The 19,352-nt window shown below is 42.4% G+C and overlaps 1 protein-coding gene across 5 annotated transcripts in view; it reads left to right on the top strand.

The window, feature by feature from the left end:
* The window catches only part of RBKS (ribokinase), a 98,846-nt gene that overhangs the window by 18,738 nt on the left and 60,756 nt on the right, over positions 1-19,352 (top strand). For all 5 annotated transcript variants that reach the window (XM_086700259.1, XM_086700255.1, XM_025927357.2 and 2 more), the window contains exons 3-5: positions 8,345-8,408; positions 9,339-9,401; positions 12,748-12,912. In XM_086700259.1, coding sequence (XP_086556385.1) covers positions 8,345-8,408; positions 9,339-9,401; positions 12,748-12,912 — 292 coding nt within the window. The remainder of the gene's footprint in view (positions 1-8,344; positions 8,409-9,338; positions 9,402-12,747; positions 12,913-19,352) is intronic.

Genomic DNA, 19,352 nt, shown 5'->3' with positions numbered 1-19,352 from the left:
TTCCTCAAACATGACATTATCAAAACTCACTAGGTCCATCTGGCTGGCTGATTTGGTAGAGCATGTGACTCTTGATCTTGGTGTCATGACTTCAAGCCCCACATTGGGCATAATGCTTACTTAAAAAAAAAAAAAAAAGACAGGGCACCTGGGTAGCTCAGTCAGTTGAGCGCTGACTTCAGTTCAGGTCATGATCTCACAGTTTGTGAGTTCAAGCCCCACATCGGGCTCTGTGCTGACAGCTCAGAGCCTACAGCCTACTTCAGATCCTGTGTCTCCCTCTCTCTCTGCCCCTCCCCAACTCACGCTCTCTCTCTCTCCCTCAAAAAGAAAATAAATATTAAAAAAAATTTAATGAAAATAAAAAGGTAAAAGAAAAAAAAAAACTAATAAAAACAGCTGTGTGTTTTCCCTGAGGAATGGGCAGATATTAAGCTCTGTGACAGAAGCAGTATATTAGAGCCACGCATTCAAGGTCTGACCCTCAGGCATTCTGCAAACTGTCAGTGGTCTGGACATTACAGAAATTGAGAATAAGCAATTAGAAATATTTATAGCAATTTTACAGAGGAATTTTATAGCTGTTGAATATAATAGTAATAATAAATTAAGCCTTGTATTTTGTAGGATTTTTTTCTGTTTTTATTTGTTATATTTTATGGAATTATTAGTCCACAATGGATTGAAAATGAAAAAAGAAAAAAAAAACTGAGCCTTCACTACAGATGGTTTGAAAAGCAGTATATTAGAGTACTCATCATCTTAACCAAAAAGGTGCCTTGTCAGTTAGATTACTGTGGGACAGTCAACTGTGCAGTAAGATTTAGTTTTCAAAGATCAAAAATTAGTCACCATCCCTTTCCAAGTAATCCCATTCCAGGAATGAAGTGAAATTTATCCTTTCCTGAGCTCTGCTGTAGGACAACTGGCTAGAACTAATGGTTATATTGATTGGAATGCTTGGCCACATGTCCAAACACAGGGTACCCTATGACCCTAACCAAATAATGTGTGTCTCGTATAGGAAGAATGGAAGAAATAATTGGGTTACCACCAACTCACCTCCACTCTTGGATAAGCAGGCCTCGCAATACTGATTGTAGCATTAATTTTGTATGTTAAGGGCCATTATGAAGCTAAACACCCATTTAGATAGGATTTAAACCACCAGCTAGCTTAAACAAGTGGAATCGTATATATTCTTCTTTCCTCTTTTAGGCAAAGCCACAAGTAACAAGTTAAAAAAAAATAATATTCTGAGGGACCTATTCAAAAAAGCAACTGCCAGGTTTTGTCATAGGACAACAAATGCATGTTAGTATCCCTAACCTGCTGTTCATTAGGACTTTTGGGACTGCAATGTCACAGAATGTCTTGAGTCACAAATATTAAATTGTGTTCAACTTGAGTGTTAATTATGTTTTTGTGCACTCTACCTTTGAAAGTTGGCAATCTGTTTTAATATATGTGATAAATTTCTTAGCAGAATATTCAACTTCATGTGACCTTGAGTACGGTATCTTGGTCCTCTAGGTTTTATTTTCCTCAACTATGTGTTGATGGATAGAATTACTAGATGTTTTCTACCATTCAAGGGTTCCAAGAAGCCCATTTCTCAGCCATTTTGAAACGTGGGTGTTTGTTTGTTATAAATGTAGTGCTAACTGAAGTTACCTTCCTCAGCATTAGGTCCCGGTTCTAAACTATGGAAGCCATGACTGGCTCTCCCTCAATGCAGAGAGCCTTCTTGGTGGTAAGAGTGAAGGAAGTATCTCAGTAGCCTTAGCTGGAGGAAATGTTCTTGCTCCTGATACACCCAGCCCTTTTGTTTTCCGTGATTCTAATTTACATCTCCCTATAACTGCATTATCCAAGATGGTAGCCACTAGCCACGTGCAGCTAGATTTAAATGTAATTAAAATAAAAGTGTAAATTGAGTTGCTCAATCATACTGGCTGCATTTCAAGTGCCTGTTTTGGGCAGCACAGTTAGAGAACGTTTCATCCTTGCAAAAAGTTGTATTCAACTGCATTGCTCTACAGTCTTCAGGGTAGAGCTAAGCCTGGGATTTCCTGAAGAGCCTCTCGGGTTCTAGGAGTTGCCTTAGCATAAGTGCAAGTAGTTGTCCATAATTGCCAATGACCTGGCTTCTTTCACCTGGAACAGGCTCCCTCAGACTATGGTTTTCCCAGAATCCTTCCACCCAAAAGTGGTTTTCCCAGAACCCTTTTACCCGAAAGTATTTCACTGCTACTATCTGAAAGGATAGTGTAGGAGTGTAGGAGTGCCTTCAAGAGGGCTGTTTAGGAGCAAAACCTTCTATAGACCCTTTTGGCAGCCACTGCTAGGAGAGTCTGAGTGCCTGTGGTCACATCCCTTTAAGAATGATAAGATAGGGGCGCCTGGGTGGCTCAGTTGGCTAAGCATCTGACTTCGGCTCAGGTCATGATCTTGCGGTTCGTGAGTTTGAGCCTCCCCCACTGTCAGCCTGCGCTCACAGCTCAGAGCCTAGAGCCTGCTTCGGATTCTGTGTCTTCCTCTCTCTCTCTACCCCTCCCCTGCTCTCTCTCTCTCTCTCTCAAAAATAAACAAACATTAAAAAAATTTTTAAGAATGATAAAATAGGCCCAAGAAAATAAACAGGCAACTAAGATGACCAAATACTTATGAACACATTTCACGTACAGGGCTTGAGTCTTGCTAAGCTAGAGTCTCCAAGAAGCTTTAGGAAGGCTAGACCTTTAGGGAGATTGTTTAGGCAAACAACATAAGATGATATTCAATTAAATGTTTAATGGTATCTATTAGGAATGCTCTAGGAGTTTAGGAAATGAGAGCATTAAGAAGGGCTAGAAGAGGGAAGGTAGGCTTTAAGTTGTGCTTGAAAAACAGGTAAGGTTTGATTAGGTGGAGAGAGGAAAGGACTTCCAAGTTCTCAGAAGGCAAGGAAATAGACACGACTGAATTGTATTCACCTTGTGTTTTAACACAAATGATCATACCAAGTTAACAGTGCTTTTCTACTGACCACTCTGTAGAACAGAGAAATCCAACTACTTTTGCCAAATAAGAGTGTTAGAAAGAGAAGCCAGCAAAGCAAGGGGGAGCGAGCCTAGCCACGTGAAAATGAGACCAGAGTCAGCAAACACAAGCGCAGCAATCTTTGTAGCTTTACGATACCTTGATCCCAGTGTTGGACCCCGATGGGCCCCTCGCCCCCAGCAGATTCTGTAGGCGACACTCCTCCGTGTTCCCACTTAGCGGACTTCCCACCCCAGCGCCAGGCAGGACTGTGCTCTCCCTTTTCATTTCTTCCACGCAAAGCTTTACGCACACTGTCCCAGCGGGCCGAGGCTGGAGTCATTGCAATCACCTGGTGCACCTGCCTCGGTCTCACCTGCACAGGGCCTGGTTCAATTGATGTGGCCTGTAACCCGAGCACCCGGATGTCTGTAAACTCCTCGGGAGCTACCGATGCACAGCGAAGGCTGAGAACTATCGGTTTCCTACTTGCCAGAGAGAACTCAGCCCGTCCCACCCTACCTAGCTCAGGTGGAACAATTTGCAGCAAAATATAAAGAATTTTAATTAGCTCGATAATGGCAGAAACTGAAATTCGATTCCAAGTTTCCTGACTTCCACACGCACTATTTTGCTTCACAGCCAAGATACTTACACGTCAAGTTCTCTTGCCAGGTTGATAAGCAAGATGTGACCGGGAAAACAGGGAAGACTCCAGAGACACCTATGAAGGTTCCTTTATGACATTATTTCATGTCGTTTTTATTTCAAGGACCTTCCCTTTGCATCATTCACTGTGATTTTCAAGGTAGCTTCACTCAGCTGTCAGTGGTAGTCATTGCAGGACACCTGCTTGGGTTCTGTTCCTGTGACTCCTGGTTATCAGTGTCCAGAGACTGGGGAAGAGGCTTACATTCGAGTCAGAAGTAAGCACAGGGGATGGGAAAGTGTTCACTTCGCTCCACCTTTTTTAAAGGAAATCCAGCAGAATAAATGATTGTGTAAGAGGTTCGAGGATGGGGAAATCAGGAAAATGGCGTTCTTTTAGTATTACATAGCACAAGGCATCTGTGTGACTCTGTAATGCAGAAAGAAAGGACTCAGATCTCTGTTGCCTTTTTGTCTACATTTCGATGTAATATGTATGTCTAAGACACAGACATCCTCCCAGTTGGCTCTGTTATTCTTGTGGAAGCAACAGGATACATGGTTACATTAAACAGCATTAGTTACACCATTAATGGAGATGTTACGTTTTTATTATAATAATAGTAATACAGTCTTATTTTTTAAATACTTTAATGCACCCACAGGCTTGCTTCCATGATCAAGTGCTCTTCTGTTTGAAAATAGGGAGCAACAGGAAGAATTGGAAGCATCAGGGAGAACCAGATGGACAGGAAAGCAGTTTATAAGATTGAATCCAAGAAGCAGGAGCCCTGCCCCTCCCCGCAAGGGAAGCCGCCCTGGTAGCAGCAGTAACTGCCATGGTGATGATGAGGATGACGATGACAATGATAATGACAGTGATAGCACCAAGCCATTATTTAATCCTTTACGGTTTTAAGCACACTTCATGCATGTTATTTTATCCTCACAGGTGCTGTGACTTTCCAGATAAGGAAACTGAGGCCAAGAGGCAGTTAAAAGCAACCTTCCCAGGGGCGCTTCGGTGGCTAAGTCAGTTGAGCGTCCAACTTTGGCTCAGGTCATGGTCTCAATGATTCGTGAGCTCGAGTCCTGCATGGGGCTCTCTGCTGTCAGCACACAGCCCACTTTGGATCCTCTGTCCCCTCCATCCTCTCGCTGCCCCAACCCAGCTCACACTCTCTCTGTTTCTCTCTCTCTCTCTCTCTCTCTCTCAAAAATAAACATTTTTTTTTAAAAATGTGGCTTGCCCAAAACCACACAGGAGGTGTGAGGGCACTTCTGACTTCCATGACACAAGTGCAAAGGTCGTCTTCCTGTTCTCAGGCTTCTTATCACTCCTTTTACTTTGTAATGTATCTCCACAACCCAGATGCAAAGTTAACGGGGCTAAGGTTGACTTCTGTAAATCCTCAGCAGTGCTGTTACTTTTCCATTATTTTTTAGTTACGAGATTTTTATTTTTGTCATGGGAATATCGAAGAAGGCAGAAGCAAAGTATGTTGTTTCACCTCTCACGTAGAGCTTAGAACACCAGCCAACAGGTTTGCCAGGAAGTCACTATTGGAACAAATCTGGAACCATAACCGTCAGCAAGGGACGCAGCCCATCAGGTGATTCCCCAAGCAGAAGAAGACAGCTACTGCAGCCACTAAAATACCACTGCGGCAAGTCTGAGCAGGCCGTCCCTTCCTCATTATGCCTCAGATGCGCCTGATATTCCACTTGGTGTGACGGGTGTCTCTGTACGCCTTCTTTTCCCTGCAGTATTATCAGTTTCTTGAAGGCAAAGCCAAATGTTTTGGGGTTGCCTCCTCCTCTCCAACAATTCTCCCTAATCCCTGCACTTCCAAATGTTTATATCATCACCACCATTTATCAGACATGCCTTTGGTGTTCACCTTAAACAGATTTTGCCTGTATTAAACTGATAGGAAAGGGGAGAAAGAAGTTTCTTTGCTCTAATTTGTACCGGGCCCCACATGCTGAGGAATGGCCTTCCTTTAATCCCTACAATATTCTTGTAGTGATGCTTTCCCCAATTGTATCACATCTTTTTTTTTAATGTTTATTTATCTTTAGAGACAGAGAGCAGGGAGGAGCAGAGAGAGAGGGAGAGAGAGAATCCCAAGCAGGCTCCTCACAGTCAACACAGGGCCTGACGCAGGGCTCGATCCCATGAACTGTGAGATCATGACCTGAGCTGAAATCAAGAGTTAGATGCTTAACCGACTGAGCCACCCAGGCGTCCCTCCCAACTATATCACATCTTCATTGCCCATGGGAGAGAGTTAAATAATGTTTAAAAACAGATGAGAAAACAGTTTGTTTCTGGTATGAATCTTTGACCTAAGAAATGGGATGCTTTGGTAGATAAATGGCCAGCCTCCCACCAAGAAAACCTTTGACAAATGACCTCCCTCCACTGGGCACTCTCCCCCACAGCAGTGCTTTATAGTGGACACTCTTCTTTGTAGAGACAGAAATGCTGCTCATAAGAAATTATTATATATTATTTGAGATTATTGCCTACTCAGCATTTCTACCAGAAAAGCACAGGGAAAAGTGTTCTTTGAGAAAGAAGCTCTCGAAGGAGGCATTTAAATTGGGTCAGCAAACTACCGCCCATGGAGCAAATCTTGCCTACCATGTGTTTTTATAAAGTTTTACTGGAACACAGCTACATCCATTTGTTTACAGATTTTCTTCGGCTGCTTTCACACTGCAACAGCAGAGCTGAATCGCTGCAAAAGAGACCGTCTGACCAACAGTGTCCGAACTATTACCCATCTGGCCTTTTATGGAAAAAAAAATTTTCCAACCCCTGATCTAGACCATCCAAAATCTTACCAGGAAATTGTATCTTCACTCATTGAGGAACTTGACCCAAGTAACCTCCTAGGTTTCTTTCTATCGATATATCCAGAGGGGAACAATTTTCTGTGGAAAGGCAGAACTCACCAGGAGTGGCTGAGACCCAGACAGATACATGATCCAATGACACAGTGCTCACCTGCAGGACAAAAAAGTAGTTCCGGAGTGAAGCCTAAAAGCCTACGGGTGCCAAGAAGGTAACATAAATTGCAATAGGCCTGGTAGGGACTGTGGTCAACTAGACAGCATGGACACACCATTGGGGCAGATCCAGCTGGGTTCCCTTGCAGGAATGTGGGCCCAGCGTTACCAGAACATCTGAATTTTCAGGACCTCCTGGAAACTTGTTTTTGTGAAGCCTCCTGATACTTAAATGGTGACAGCTGATTAAAATTTAAAATACAATAGGAGAAAACAACTATAACACTGTATGTCAACTATACTGGAATTAAAATTATAAAAATAGGAGGGCATCCACACAAAAACCTGCACATGAATATTCACAGGAGCCTAAATTTATAATTACCAAAATTTGGAAGCAACCCAAGATGTCCTTCGGTGGGTGAATGGATAAAGTGCAGAACGTCCATACCATGGAATATTTTTCAGCACTAAAAAGAAATGAGTGATCAAGCCATAAAAAAGACATGCAGGAAACTCAGATATATTTACTAAGTGAAAGAAGCCCGTCTTAAAAGGTTACATATTATATGATTCCAATGATATGGCATTCTGGAACAGACAAAATTATGGAGACAGTAGAAAGATCAGTGGTTGCCAAGGACTTGGAGGGAGAGAGGGATGAATAGGCAGAGCACGAAAGGTTTTCAGGGCAGTGAATCCATCCGGATAAGATTGTAATGGTGGATAAGTGTCTATACATTTGTCAGAACCCATAGAATGTACAACACCAGAGCAAACCCTAATGTAAACTATGGAGTTTGGGTGATAATGATGTGCCAACATAGGATCAATGGTTGTAACAAATCTGCCACCCTAATTATGTTGCCTATGAATGGAAGAGGAGTGAGTGTCCAAGGAAAAACTGAAGGATCACTAGAAGAATGCATGCTGGGACTCAAGAATGACAGACTTTCACTACACCAAGTTACCCAAGTTAGCGACAGCTTTTTAAATTCCCCCTTCTCGGGGCGCCTGGGTGGCGCAGTCGGTTAAGCATCCGACTTCAGCCAGGTCACGATCTCGCGGTCCGTGAGTTCGAGCCCCGCGTCAGGCTCTGGGCTGATGGCTCAGAGCCTGGAGCCTGTTTCCGATTCTGTGTCTCCCTCTCTCTCTGCCCCTCCCCCGTTCATGCTCTGTCTCTCTCTGTCGCAAAAATAAATAAACGTTGAAAAAAAAAAAAATCCTTTAAATCCCCCCTTCTCTACCCCCATCCCGTGTCAAAGAAGACTCTAAAACACCAGGCAAGTCATGACAAAGATGCCCTCATTTATAGTGAAGTACAAACAACTGAGATTCTTCATAAATATTGAGGGCCGTTGATGGTGGACAGCACAGTGGTGATTTCCACAGGAACAGATCAAAATGAGAGCAAAGTGATTGAACTTGGGACAGTCATTTAAGGCTTCACGTTTTAGGTTGGATGCAAGTGGAACATTAATATATAACAATTATTTGGGCTGAAATCAAGTCTAGCATCTTACATTAAGAAGATTAATTAGCTAATGTTTATAAAGTACTGTGCAGATATGCCCTTTTAAAATGCTAAGTATTCTAAAAACTACATTGTAGCATTTTACTAAACGTAAAAGATCTAACATTCATCATTTCTTTGGTACAGGTTGGCAAAGATTCTTTTGGCAACGATTATATAGAAAACTTAAAACAGAATGATATTTCTACAGGTAAAATTTCATCTTTTTTAAAGTTAGTTTTTATGACTTTCCTCTGGGATCTGGTTACAAGAAAAGTTGAATATAGAATAGAATTATTAGATCCTCCTCTGGTGGCCAGAGAATTTTTATGCACAGCTCTGTCTCATCTTGCTTAAATGTCGTTTGGTTAATTCTTTCATGTACATTCCTCCAGACGGGAATAAAATGATAGGAGATTACAAACCTTCATCTCATGGAAATGTTTCTAAAGCAGGTGACAAGAGAAAACAGGTGCTACGTTCACAAAAGATATTTTGAGAAAGGTCATTGAATGTCATGGCTGGAAATGATCTTAGAAACCGCTGAAGCCGATACCATTGTTGCACAAAAGAGAAACGAAGGCCAGATCAGTTCTCAATTTGTCCAAGAGCACACAGCTAGTTGGAGCTAGAGCCAGGAGTAGAATGCAGGTCTTTGGCTCCATTTCAAGGCTTTTTGCCGCTGCCAGAGGCTGCCTGATCAACATTTCCATTTACGCTCCAGACCATAATGCTTCATGAGACACAAAGTTTATGAAGAAACACAAACAAGTGCATTGCATAGGTTTGACTTTAATCTCTCATCTGAAGCCTATCATTTCTTTCACTGAAGAAAAAAAAATGGTGGTCTAGAAAAATGCATGTGGATATGCTATGAGTAATTTGGGTGATTTGGCAGTGGCGGGGGGGTCTGCTGGGTTGTTACTAATGCAGAACGAAGGTGCGACAAAGTAAAGACTTCTGTCTTCCTTGTTGTATAGGTGATGGGTATAAATTAGCGGCAATTAGTTATTTCTTTTATCATCCCAGATGGCTAAAGGTTAAAAAGCTTTTCCAGCGATTAGTGGTGCATTGAAATCGCTAAAATAGATTGTCCGTGCCAGGCTGTATATACATGATTGTAATTTCTTTTTTCTTTTAGAATTTACATATCAGACTCAAGATGCTGCTACAGGAACTGCTTCTATAATTGTCAATAATGAAGGTACGTGTTTCGCATATTAGAGTGTCATTTCAGGAAGCAGTTCGTGTCCAGAACTAGAACTGAAGCATCAGTTTTTACCCTAATCCTATGGATTTCTTACTATGCCCACCAGTCTAAGGCCTAAAGTGTGGTCTTTCTAGTTTAAAAAATGAGTGTTTCCCTTTATTTATACTTCCCAGGTTGATCATTTAAATATAAAATTGTCCATCCAATACATATGAAGTGTTACAGTTGCCTCAAAATAATATTTATATCCTATAATGTCCCATTACCCTTCACGTGAACTCAGAATTGGTATTTGTCTCTAAAAGCAGTTAAGTATTCATCCATCATTTCAGTTATACTAGGTAAATAAATGTAAATAGATAGGTGCACAAGGAAGTTGATGAATCATATTTATAGAATATTTACTGAGCAAATGGCAGCAACTAATTACTTCCAACTTATCATTAGCATTCAATTTTGTCTGCTCTTTAAACGGCAATCAAATCTTAAAAGTCTATATATACAACCATGTCTGTCTGTCACAGGGCCTTGCGACAGTTGAAACATTTGTCTTTAAAAACAGTAACTTCCCTTTACCCTCAAGTAAAGTTTTCATAATTTCTTCCCACTATTTTAAGTATAAAAAAACCTGCATAAGATTCTTGAATTCAGAATGACCCAGCATTCCAAGGGGCACCTAGGACAGAACCTAGTGCATTGCGGGCAGTGTGCACTGTGTGAAATTAGAATTTGTCAAAGTAACATCCTTTTTTTGTTTAAAGTTTATTTACTTTGAGAGAAAGAAAGGTTGGGAGCGGGGATGGGTAGAGAGAGGGAGAGAGAGAATCCCAAGCAGGCTCCCTGCTGCTAGCCCAGAGTGCATTGTGGGGCTCAATCTCATGAACCGTGAGACCATGACCTGAGCCGAGATCAAGAGCCACTCAACCGACTGAGCCACCCAGGCCCATGCCCGGCCCCTGTCATAATTAGGTCTTTGATGTAGGATAGTTTCACACAATCATTTCTCACAGAAGATACAGAATATTCAGCTCTACTCCAGTGATCCCCAAGTTGCAATAACAATGAAAAAATGTATCCCACTTAAAGAAGATAATGTATCCCACTTAAAGAAGATAAAATTTGTCATTCTAACAATAGCCTGTGTTCATTACTTTAAGCTACGTCTTAAGTAATTATTGCCACCTGTCTTAAACCTCTGTCTTAAACCTCTCTTTTGTGTTCTAGGGATATCTTTGAGTTCCATTTCTAGCCTATCCATGGAACAAGTTCCTGCCTTTCCCATACAAAGATACAGTTTTATATGACGTATTGAGTGCCTGTTATGATAGAACTTGTCAGATTTGCGTATAGGATACGGTTATACCCTTGAGGATACAGATTGCCTTAGAGGAGCTAACACAAATACCCAGAGAGGGGACAGTCGGCTCCCATAAGTGAAGGAATGAATAGCAAGGTGAAGTCAGGAGTGCAGTCTTGACAAGTTGAGTTTGAGGCCGGAACGATCCAGCCAAATGGCAGTGTCTGTCAGACAGCTGTAGCCTAAGTCCTGCTGCTCATCAGCCAAGGCCAGGCCAGAAACGTAGATTTGGGAGTCAGCAACCCAGAAGCAGCAGTTGGTGCTAGCAGAGAGAATGAGGTCACCGAAGGAGAAAAGGAAGGAGATATGTTGTCTCTCAGTGTGTGTGGGTACTTTGAATTTTTCCAGTCCCAAGACTGGGTTTATGCTGAACCATCCCCACTTTTTTAAGTCCTCCTTGTGGCCAACAGACACATCTGTGGTAAGATGATAGGCTAGCATGTGTTCTGTGTTCAGAGGTAATTTTAGGTCATGTCTATACAGGATCAGCACGAGCAGCCTGGAGTGCAAAGAAATGGCTGCTACAACTCATCTCTCTAGGTCCATGCTGTCCAAAAGAAATATAATGCAAGCCACATACATAATTTTAAGTTTTCCATGAGGCACATTTTAAGAAATAAAAAGAGGGGTGCCTGGGTGGCTCAGTCGGTTAAGCATCCAACTCTCGGTTTTGGCTCAGGTCATGGTCTCAGGGTTTCATGAGTTCAAGCCCTGCATCAGGCTCCGTGCTGACAGCACAGAGCCTGCCTGGGATTCTCTCTCGTGCTCTCTCTCTGCCCCTCCCCCACTCACGCTGTCTCTGTCTCTCTCAAAAAGTAAATAAATAAGCTTTAAAAAAAATTAAAAGTAGGGGGCACCTGGGTGGCTCAGTCAGTTAAGTGTCCGACTTCGGCTCGGGTCATGATCTCACGGTTCGTGGGTTCAAGCCCTGTTTTGGGCTCTGCGCTGACAGCTCAGAGCCTGGAGCCTGCTTCGGATTCTGTGTCTCTTTCTCTCTGCCCCTCCCCCACTCACACTCTGTCTCTCTCTCTCAAAAATAAACATTAGAAAAAAATTTTTTTACAAAGTAAAAAGTAAAAAGAAACAGGTAAGATTAATCTTAATATACTCGCTTAACCCATTATCTCTCAAATATTATCTTTTCAACATGGAATCAAAATGTTCTTAAAAAGTAATAAGAGATTTGACCTTCTCGTCTTTGTACTCAGTCTTTAAAATCTGCTATTCATTGTACAATTGAAGCACGTGTCAATTTAGACAAGACACATTTCAAGTGCTCAACAGCCACCTGTGGCTTACACTCATGGAAAGCACAGCTCTGGAGAGTTCACTAACATAAATGCACCCCCAGCCCTTCCCCATTTAGGTGGGATTATAGACTGTGGGTCCAAGTGATGAGTATTCAAGATCCTTTACCCCTGCTTCTGTTTGATCTGGTGCTGGATAGGCCAAATATCCTCTCTCTGCCTTAGCTGGTACAGCTTTCCATCTGTTAGCTATTATAAACTATGTTTTGACCTTCAGAATCACTTTTCGGAGATACCCTAGGTTATGTACATGAACTGACTGCATACTATTGAGCCTTAGTTTTTAGTGTTAGGCAAGTTTATTCCTATTTATACACATCATTACCACATCTGTCATCTAGGATTCAGAATCTTTACCACATACATCGTACCAGCCATTTTTAAGTATGTTATATATCACTTCCCAGCTAGTATTCTTTGTATATGAGAATATTAATGGGGAAATATTTTTTAGATTTTTCAAAATTATCAGAATAATATTGATCTCACAGAGCAGGAATAGTGTAAAAAAAGATACAGTAGGAATACAGAACTTCACCTAAATTGCCTAGAAATGTTAAAATTAATACTTACAACACGTTTAACATAGTGACTTTGTAAGGGATTGTAACATTGCAGAATATCATTGCTTGGCTTTGCTTGGATTTTAATATAAATATGCAGGAATTCTTTATAGGCCAGAATATCATCATAATAGTGGCCGGAGCAAATTTACTTTTGAATACTGAAGACCTGAGGGAAGCAGCCAAGGCCATCAGCAGAGCCAAAGTAATGATCTGCCAGCTAGAAGTAACTCCAGAAACTTCTTTGGAAGCCCTGACCATGGCCCACAGCAATGGAGGTGATTTTACATATTTATTCTTCTTCCTAGAAAAGCGTTTATCCGTGTTTTAATGAAAGGTAACCTTTCAAGTTAAGCAATGCAGTACTTTTCCTGTAGTAAAATATCCTCTCTCCAGCCTGTAAGATTCACGGTCTTCTTATAGTTCTTCAAAAGGTTAGAAAAGCTTATAAATTGGGTACAAAATAACCTGAGTAGCATTTCTGATATCCAGCGATATAAATCTTCAATCTAGTTAGCAGAAATAATACAAGTAGCGACTAGTACCTCAGAAGCAGCCCATGGTCCCACAGTGGAATGATCGCTTTTCCGAGAAGCGAGGTCAAGCTGCGTGTCCTGTATGATGACTGCCCAGCTAGGTATATTTTGATAAACGTCTCTAGGAGCTGAAGATTCGTTCTTTCTCATTTTCGTAAAACTCCATTCCTGTTCTATAAACAACAGAAGATTATTTGTATGTAATATTCTCTATGTTGTCAAGGTCTTTTAAGTCTTTGGTTTCATTTGACCTTAGCTTTTGGAAATTTTCAAACATACAAAGGTAGGGAGAACTGCATAATGAAACCCTTCACTTGGCTTCAGCGGTTATCAACACATGGCTAACGTTGATTCATCTGCCCTCATGCTCACTCCCCCCACTCCACCCCCAGCCAAGAACAAACTCTTTAAAAATCCAAATGGTTTCTTTCTGTTTGCTTCTGTTTCACCGTTGACTTGTAGGCAAAGCATCTTCTTATTTAGACTCCATGTCTGTTCCTTGTTAGCTTTGTGGTCTTTCCAGAACCATCTGATGTTTCTGAGCCTTATCTGTCAAACACATCTAGAAATACCCCCCGACAGAATTGTTCTAATAATGAAACAAAATAAAATAAAACATGATGCCAAGCCTGGTGTCATGAATCTCAGTAAATTCCAAATGTCTTCCCCTTTTCACTTTTCTCTTTAAAGTAAAATCAGGATTGGGGTGCTGAGCCTGGGTGGCTCAGTCGGTTAAGTGTCCGACTTTGGCTCGGGTTATGATCTCGCAGTTCATGAGTTCGAGCCCCACTGTGCTGACAGCTCAGAGCCTGGGGCCTGCTTCAGATTCTGTCTCCCTCTCTGCCCCTCCCCCCCTCTCGTGCTCACTTGCTCGCTCTCTCTTTCTCTCTCTCAAAAATGAATAAATACTTTAAAAACTAAATAAATAAAGTAAAATCAGGGTCATATCCAGGGCATCTGGGTGGCTTAGCTGATTAAGCATCCAACTTCAGGTTGTGTCATGATCTCACGATTCATGGGTTCAAGCCCCACATAGGGCTCTGTGCTGTCAGCACAGAGCCTGCTTCAGATCCTCTGTCTCCCTCTCTCTCAGCCCCTCCCCTGCTCACTCTTGCTCTCTCAAAAATAAAAATATTAAAAAAAAATTTTTTAATTGAAAGTAAATTTAGGGTCATATCCTGATCTCAGCACCATTTGGTCAAAAATATATATAGCAAAATAAAAAGTAGCCACTCCAAGACAGTAGCTTCCTTTTGATATTGTGACCATAGTTCTGTGATTTACATTGACTTTTCCACATGAAACGTTCTCATCAAGATACAAAACTAAAAAGAAAAGAAGAAAAAGAACAGTAAGTGTATGTGTGTGTGTGTTTGCATAAGTGATTTCTCCCCAAAGTCTACACCATTTTAAATAGCAGTAAATGGAAAGTAAGTTACTTGAAATGATTTTTGTGGAGAATTTTTAAATGTATGTCCTGATTTAACAAATCTTTCTCTTGGCAAAACAACACGCCGTGGCAAATTCTCACTGACATTTAATGTACTTTTAATGGACTCGAAGCTGTCAGAGAGAATTCCAAGCCAAAACCCATTTGGTTGCCTTTTCTCAGGGGTGTCACAGAGAGAGTCTCGTGCCTGTGGTAAGCGTCGCCTGCACGCCACGCATCCGAATCGGGTGATGTGAACACGACGTGCCACCTCATTCGTGCTCCTGTCTTTCCTTATATAGGTCAAGGCATATCCTCACGCACCTTCTGTTCCTACCCTCCCTTGCTTCTCAGGGATCACGGTTTCTTCTGTCCTGCTCTGGTTCCCCATTACCTACCCAGTGTGTGGAGCAGAGAAGGGTACCACGGTGGAGGATCTAGAGTTATCTAGAAGGGCGGGCAGCCTGACCTCAGGATGTCATTTGGATGGGGTCCAAAACTGCTTCCTCCGTCACCTGCCTGGCAGCTGTGCCCGCTGAGGAGCTGGAGGACCCGGGGCATCAGGGACGGGCAGGGGTAGGTGACGGCAGGCCAAAGAGCACTGGCCAAGTTGGCATTTTTACTAAGAGCCAGCCTGCCTAAGGATCAATTCCACGTGGTCTTCCCCATATGGTGATTTTGGAAGGAGTAATGCCTTACCTTTGTTATGTACTGTATAGTTTATAAAGCACTTTCAAATATATCTGATCCTCAGGAAAACCTGTGACAAAGATATGGCAGGCGTTGTTCTCCCAAATTGGCGGTGAGGGGACAGACTTGGGGAGGTTAAGTACTTAGTTCAACCAAGGTCAGCGTAGAAACCCGGATTGCAGATGCCAGGACCCAAGTTCTGTGTCCTGGAGCACACTTAAATAAAGAAACTGCACATCCCGTTGATTTCAAGGAACTGAGCCTTTGTGAAGAAAAGTAAAATCCACGAACTGTAACATTGTTCATCCTGTAGCCTAAGCTCTCAGTGTTTTCACTGCTCCCGTCTCCCGGATCCCAGAGTGCTTTCTGCACTGCGTCCCTTGCGCGCTCCCACAAAACACAAACACACCAGCACACGTGCACACGTACTCCTCTATCCAGAACTCAGCTGGTCCTCGATTGGTAATTACCAGCCAGAGCAGCTTAGCTACTATACCATGAGGTGTGTGTGTGTGTGTGTGTGTGTGAACTTAATGTCTTCCTTCTCACATAAAAGAGCGATACAATGAAAAGAGCACTGGTTTGGGAGTCATGAAGCTTGGCTCTGAATTCAGAATCCATCCCTTAGTAAATGGAGGACCGCATGCAAGTCTGTCAGCTCTTTGTTCTGGGCCTCACTTTCTTCCTCGGTGAAGCAAGAGAACTGGGCCTAGAGCTCTCAAGGTTGTTTAACGTCAGGACGTGTGAGCGTCCTGATGGCAGAGCAGAGCGGGCAGTCTTAGAGATGCGGTGAGCACCTGGCGTCCTGTCCATCGCCCTGTGAGATCGCCTGTGTGGTCATCAGCAGTATTCCACCTGCAAGAAAGGTGGTAAAATCCCCCTCCCCCTTCTCTGTGGGTTTATCACAGCCGCCTTATCTTTGCTTCTCACAAGTAACGAGCTCTGAATTAAACACACTGTATAACTGGATTAGGGATAGTTGTTAAAATACAGAGGAAAAAGGCCCCCTTCCATCTTTGAATAGATTATCTCAGAAATCTCTTTGTGTCTTCACCAAGAAGAGAGCATTGGTCTTAAACAGCACCTGCAGCACCAGAAATGAGCCAGTGGCGTCCTCCGGCCCCCTCCTCCGTGGGTCAGGACGCTGCGAGGCAGGCCCACAGCAGAGAGCTGGTGCTGCAGCTGCTCGGGATGAAATTAGGCATGCCGGGTCTGGTCTTTACATCCATTTCAAAGCAAATGGAACATTACAGGAACAATTATAAATAATTGAGATTGTAAGATCGCCAAGATTAAATTCTAGGTAGGACACAAAATATCTTATAATGCCACTTTAGTCCTTTTCCATTTGGCAAAGCAAACTTCTTGGCCGGCCACCTTGACTTTCACAGCCACGAGCACAGAGCCCAACTTTTGAGCGTTTCTGCTGATCAACTCACAGTAAACAACCCCTAGAGGGAGGCCGCCAAGCCAGTGTTTGGTTACCCCAACCTTCTCCCAGTTTCTTTACTTAGGGTGACTTTCTTCCTATTTCTCCAGGCTAGTTGTTTTTTTCCAAAATTTTTTCATGTTTATTTTTGAGAGAGAAAGAGACAGAGTGTGAGCGGGGGAGGGGCAGAGAGGGAGATACAGAACCCGAAGCAGGCTCCAGGCTCTGAGGTGTCAACACAGAGTCCTAGGTGGGGCTCGAACTCATGAACCCCAAGATCATGACCTGAGCCAAAGTCAGACGCCTAACCGACTGAGCCACCCAGGCACCCCCAAGCTTGTTATTAAGGCCTTCTTAACTGTCTGGCTCCTGCCCTCCATGGTGACACCATGAAGCGCTTCCCCCTCGTTTTCCTGGCTTTGCACCTATGCGTTCCCCCTCACAGGGCTCACCCGTTCCTCACTGGCATCACTGTGCCAGCCACTGGCATGCTGTTAAGACAACCGGGAGCTTAGCCCGTCTATGTTGGGGGCTGTCAGTCACCCCTCCAGGTCCAAGTTACTCCATGGTACATTTTGTGTCCTCTGCTTTTGTGTGGTTCCGGGATGACATTATTTTTTCCCACCTAAACTATCACAAAGGTGCGTTCTTATTTGATTAACTACATCTACTGATTCTTCACAGTTTTTTCACCCTGGTAAAATATTTATGCTAATTCATGGTAGCACGAGCCAAAGAGAGTCCTTTGCTTTATGGTATTTTCATTTTTTCCCCTAAATTTAGTTACTAGTCAGACTCTAAGCCTACATATCCAGCCTGTTACCATCCGGCCTTGGTAAGAATGCTTTCCTTCAGCAAAATACAAGCAAATAAGATTGGATTGGTTTTTATACAATATTTATGGTCAGATCAAATTGTAGAATGTCTCATTCCAGCAACTCTTTTTATTGCTTAAAACGCAATGTAATGGTTTCTTTAAAATTTGTTTTTTATGATGGAAAACTTCAAATCTATCTGGACATACAGAGAATAGTACAGTAAACCCATATTTACTGTCGTTAAGCTTCAATAATTCTCAACACATGGCCAATCCTGTTGAATCTATACCCCAACTCACTGCTCCCCCACCTCCCCCCACCCCGCAACCTTGGAAGCAACAGCCAGACATTATATCATTTCATTTACAATGTACTTGGTTTTTGATGTAAGATATTATACATGTTTTAAGAATGATGTCTTTGCCTGGTGTATAGCAGGTAATCTGTGGTCAGATTGATGCCCATCAATCACCCTTTGGAACTAATCCCTTATTAGTTTAGTGAGTAACTTCTCAGACTTTGTTCTCTTCTGTGCAAGTGTATAAATGTAAATACGCATATAAGTATGCTTTGTTTGATTTAAAAAAGAGAGAGAGGGTCATACTATGGATTTTATTACAAAACTTCCTTTTTTTTACTCACAAATTATAGAAATCTTTCTGTGGCTAAACAGAAATCTGCTTCGTTCTTTTTAACAGCAGGAGAACATTCCATTAGAGGTTTTGTTTTTTTTTTCCTAACCAGTCCTCTCTGATAGAAGCTTAGGTTTCTTTTTGTCTTTTTCTCTTTTTCTGTTAAAAAAAGAGCTGTACATCACTGTACATCCTGAACCTCGCTGTACCTCATCTTTGCCTGCCTGTGTATTTCTGTAGGATAGGTTTGGAAAAGGAACTGCTGGGTCAGGGATCTTTTGAGATGAAATGGCACTTTTATAAGAATGGCTCAAAGCTGTTGTTCCATCCTGGTACTTCCCTCTAACCTGTGCTCAGATGCATGCAGATTTAGAGATCATAATATGTGAGCAATGCTTTTGCAATTTACCCTTCAAGGAAAATAAGGAGCAATATATTTGTTCTACAGCGGTAAAAAGTAAATGGGTGTGTTGGAATGCTGGGCGTTGAGGGCCTTTATGCATAACTGACATCTCTTAAGACCTTGCAGAAGCGACAAAACCAATGAGAGAGACTGTTGCCAGGCTACAAACTTCAACAGAAGGCAAAAGAGATGGGTGGATGGGCGGGGGTGTTGAGCTGTGTGTAAAGGACAATATAATAACAGTAATAATCCCTTACGTTTGTACAACACTCTACAGTTTACATAGGGCTTTTACACCCATTTTCTAACTTAAGCTGCACAATAACCTGTGCAAAAATATGAGCAGCCAAAAATATACCATAGGATCTCTGTGGGTGGACATTCTGAATTCTAAAATAATGAAACTGTGGGAATAGCATTAGTCTGTAGACCACTGGACAAGATCCATTGACCAAACCAAACTGTTAAGACCAAGGAAGGTATGGAAGCAAACTAGCTAGCTTTATCAGGCAGAAGTAGTGGATAGTTTCCATTAGCCACGTGCTGAGAAGCATCTCCCCAAGAATGTGGAACGGATCGATGCCACAACAGCTACAGAAGAGCCACCTGAAGAACTCCTCAATGTGCACGTTCCTGTTCCTACCCCAAGAGATTCTGATGAGTGGGTTCGAGGGGGAGACCAGAAGTCATGCACTTTAATGAGCTCTCCTAGTGATGCTGATGTGCAAGGAAGTTTGTGGGTCACTGTTCTAGACGGGTCTCTGAGAAGTGCAGCTAGAGT

Source organism: Puma concolor, chromosome A3 (genome assembly GCF_028749965.1).
Source record: "Puma concolor isolate L17-30 chromosome A3, mPumCon1.1.hap2, whole genome shotgun sequence".
In the NCBI taxonomy this organism is placed as follows: domain Eukaryota; kingdom Metazoa; phylum Chordata; class Mammalia; order Carnivora; family Felidae; genus Puma; species Puma concolor.
This window is presented reverse-complemented; position numbering and strand designations above follow the sequence as displayed.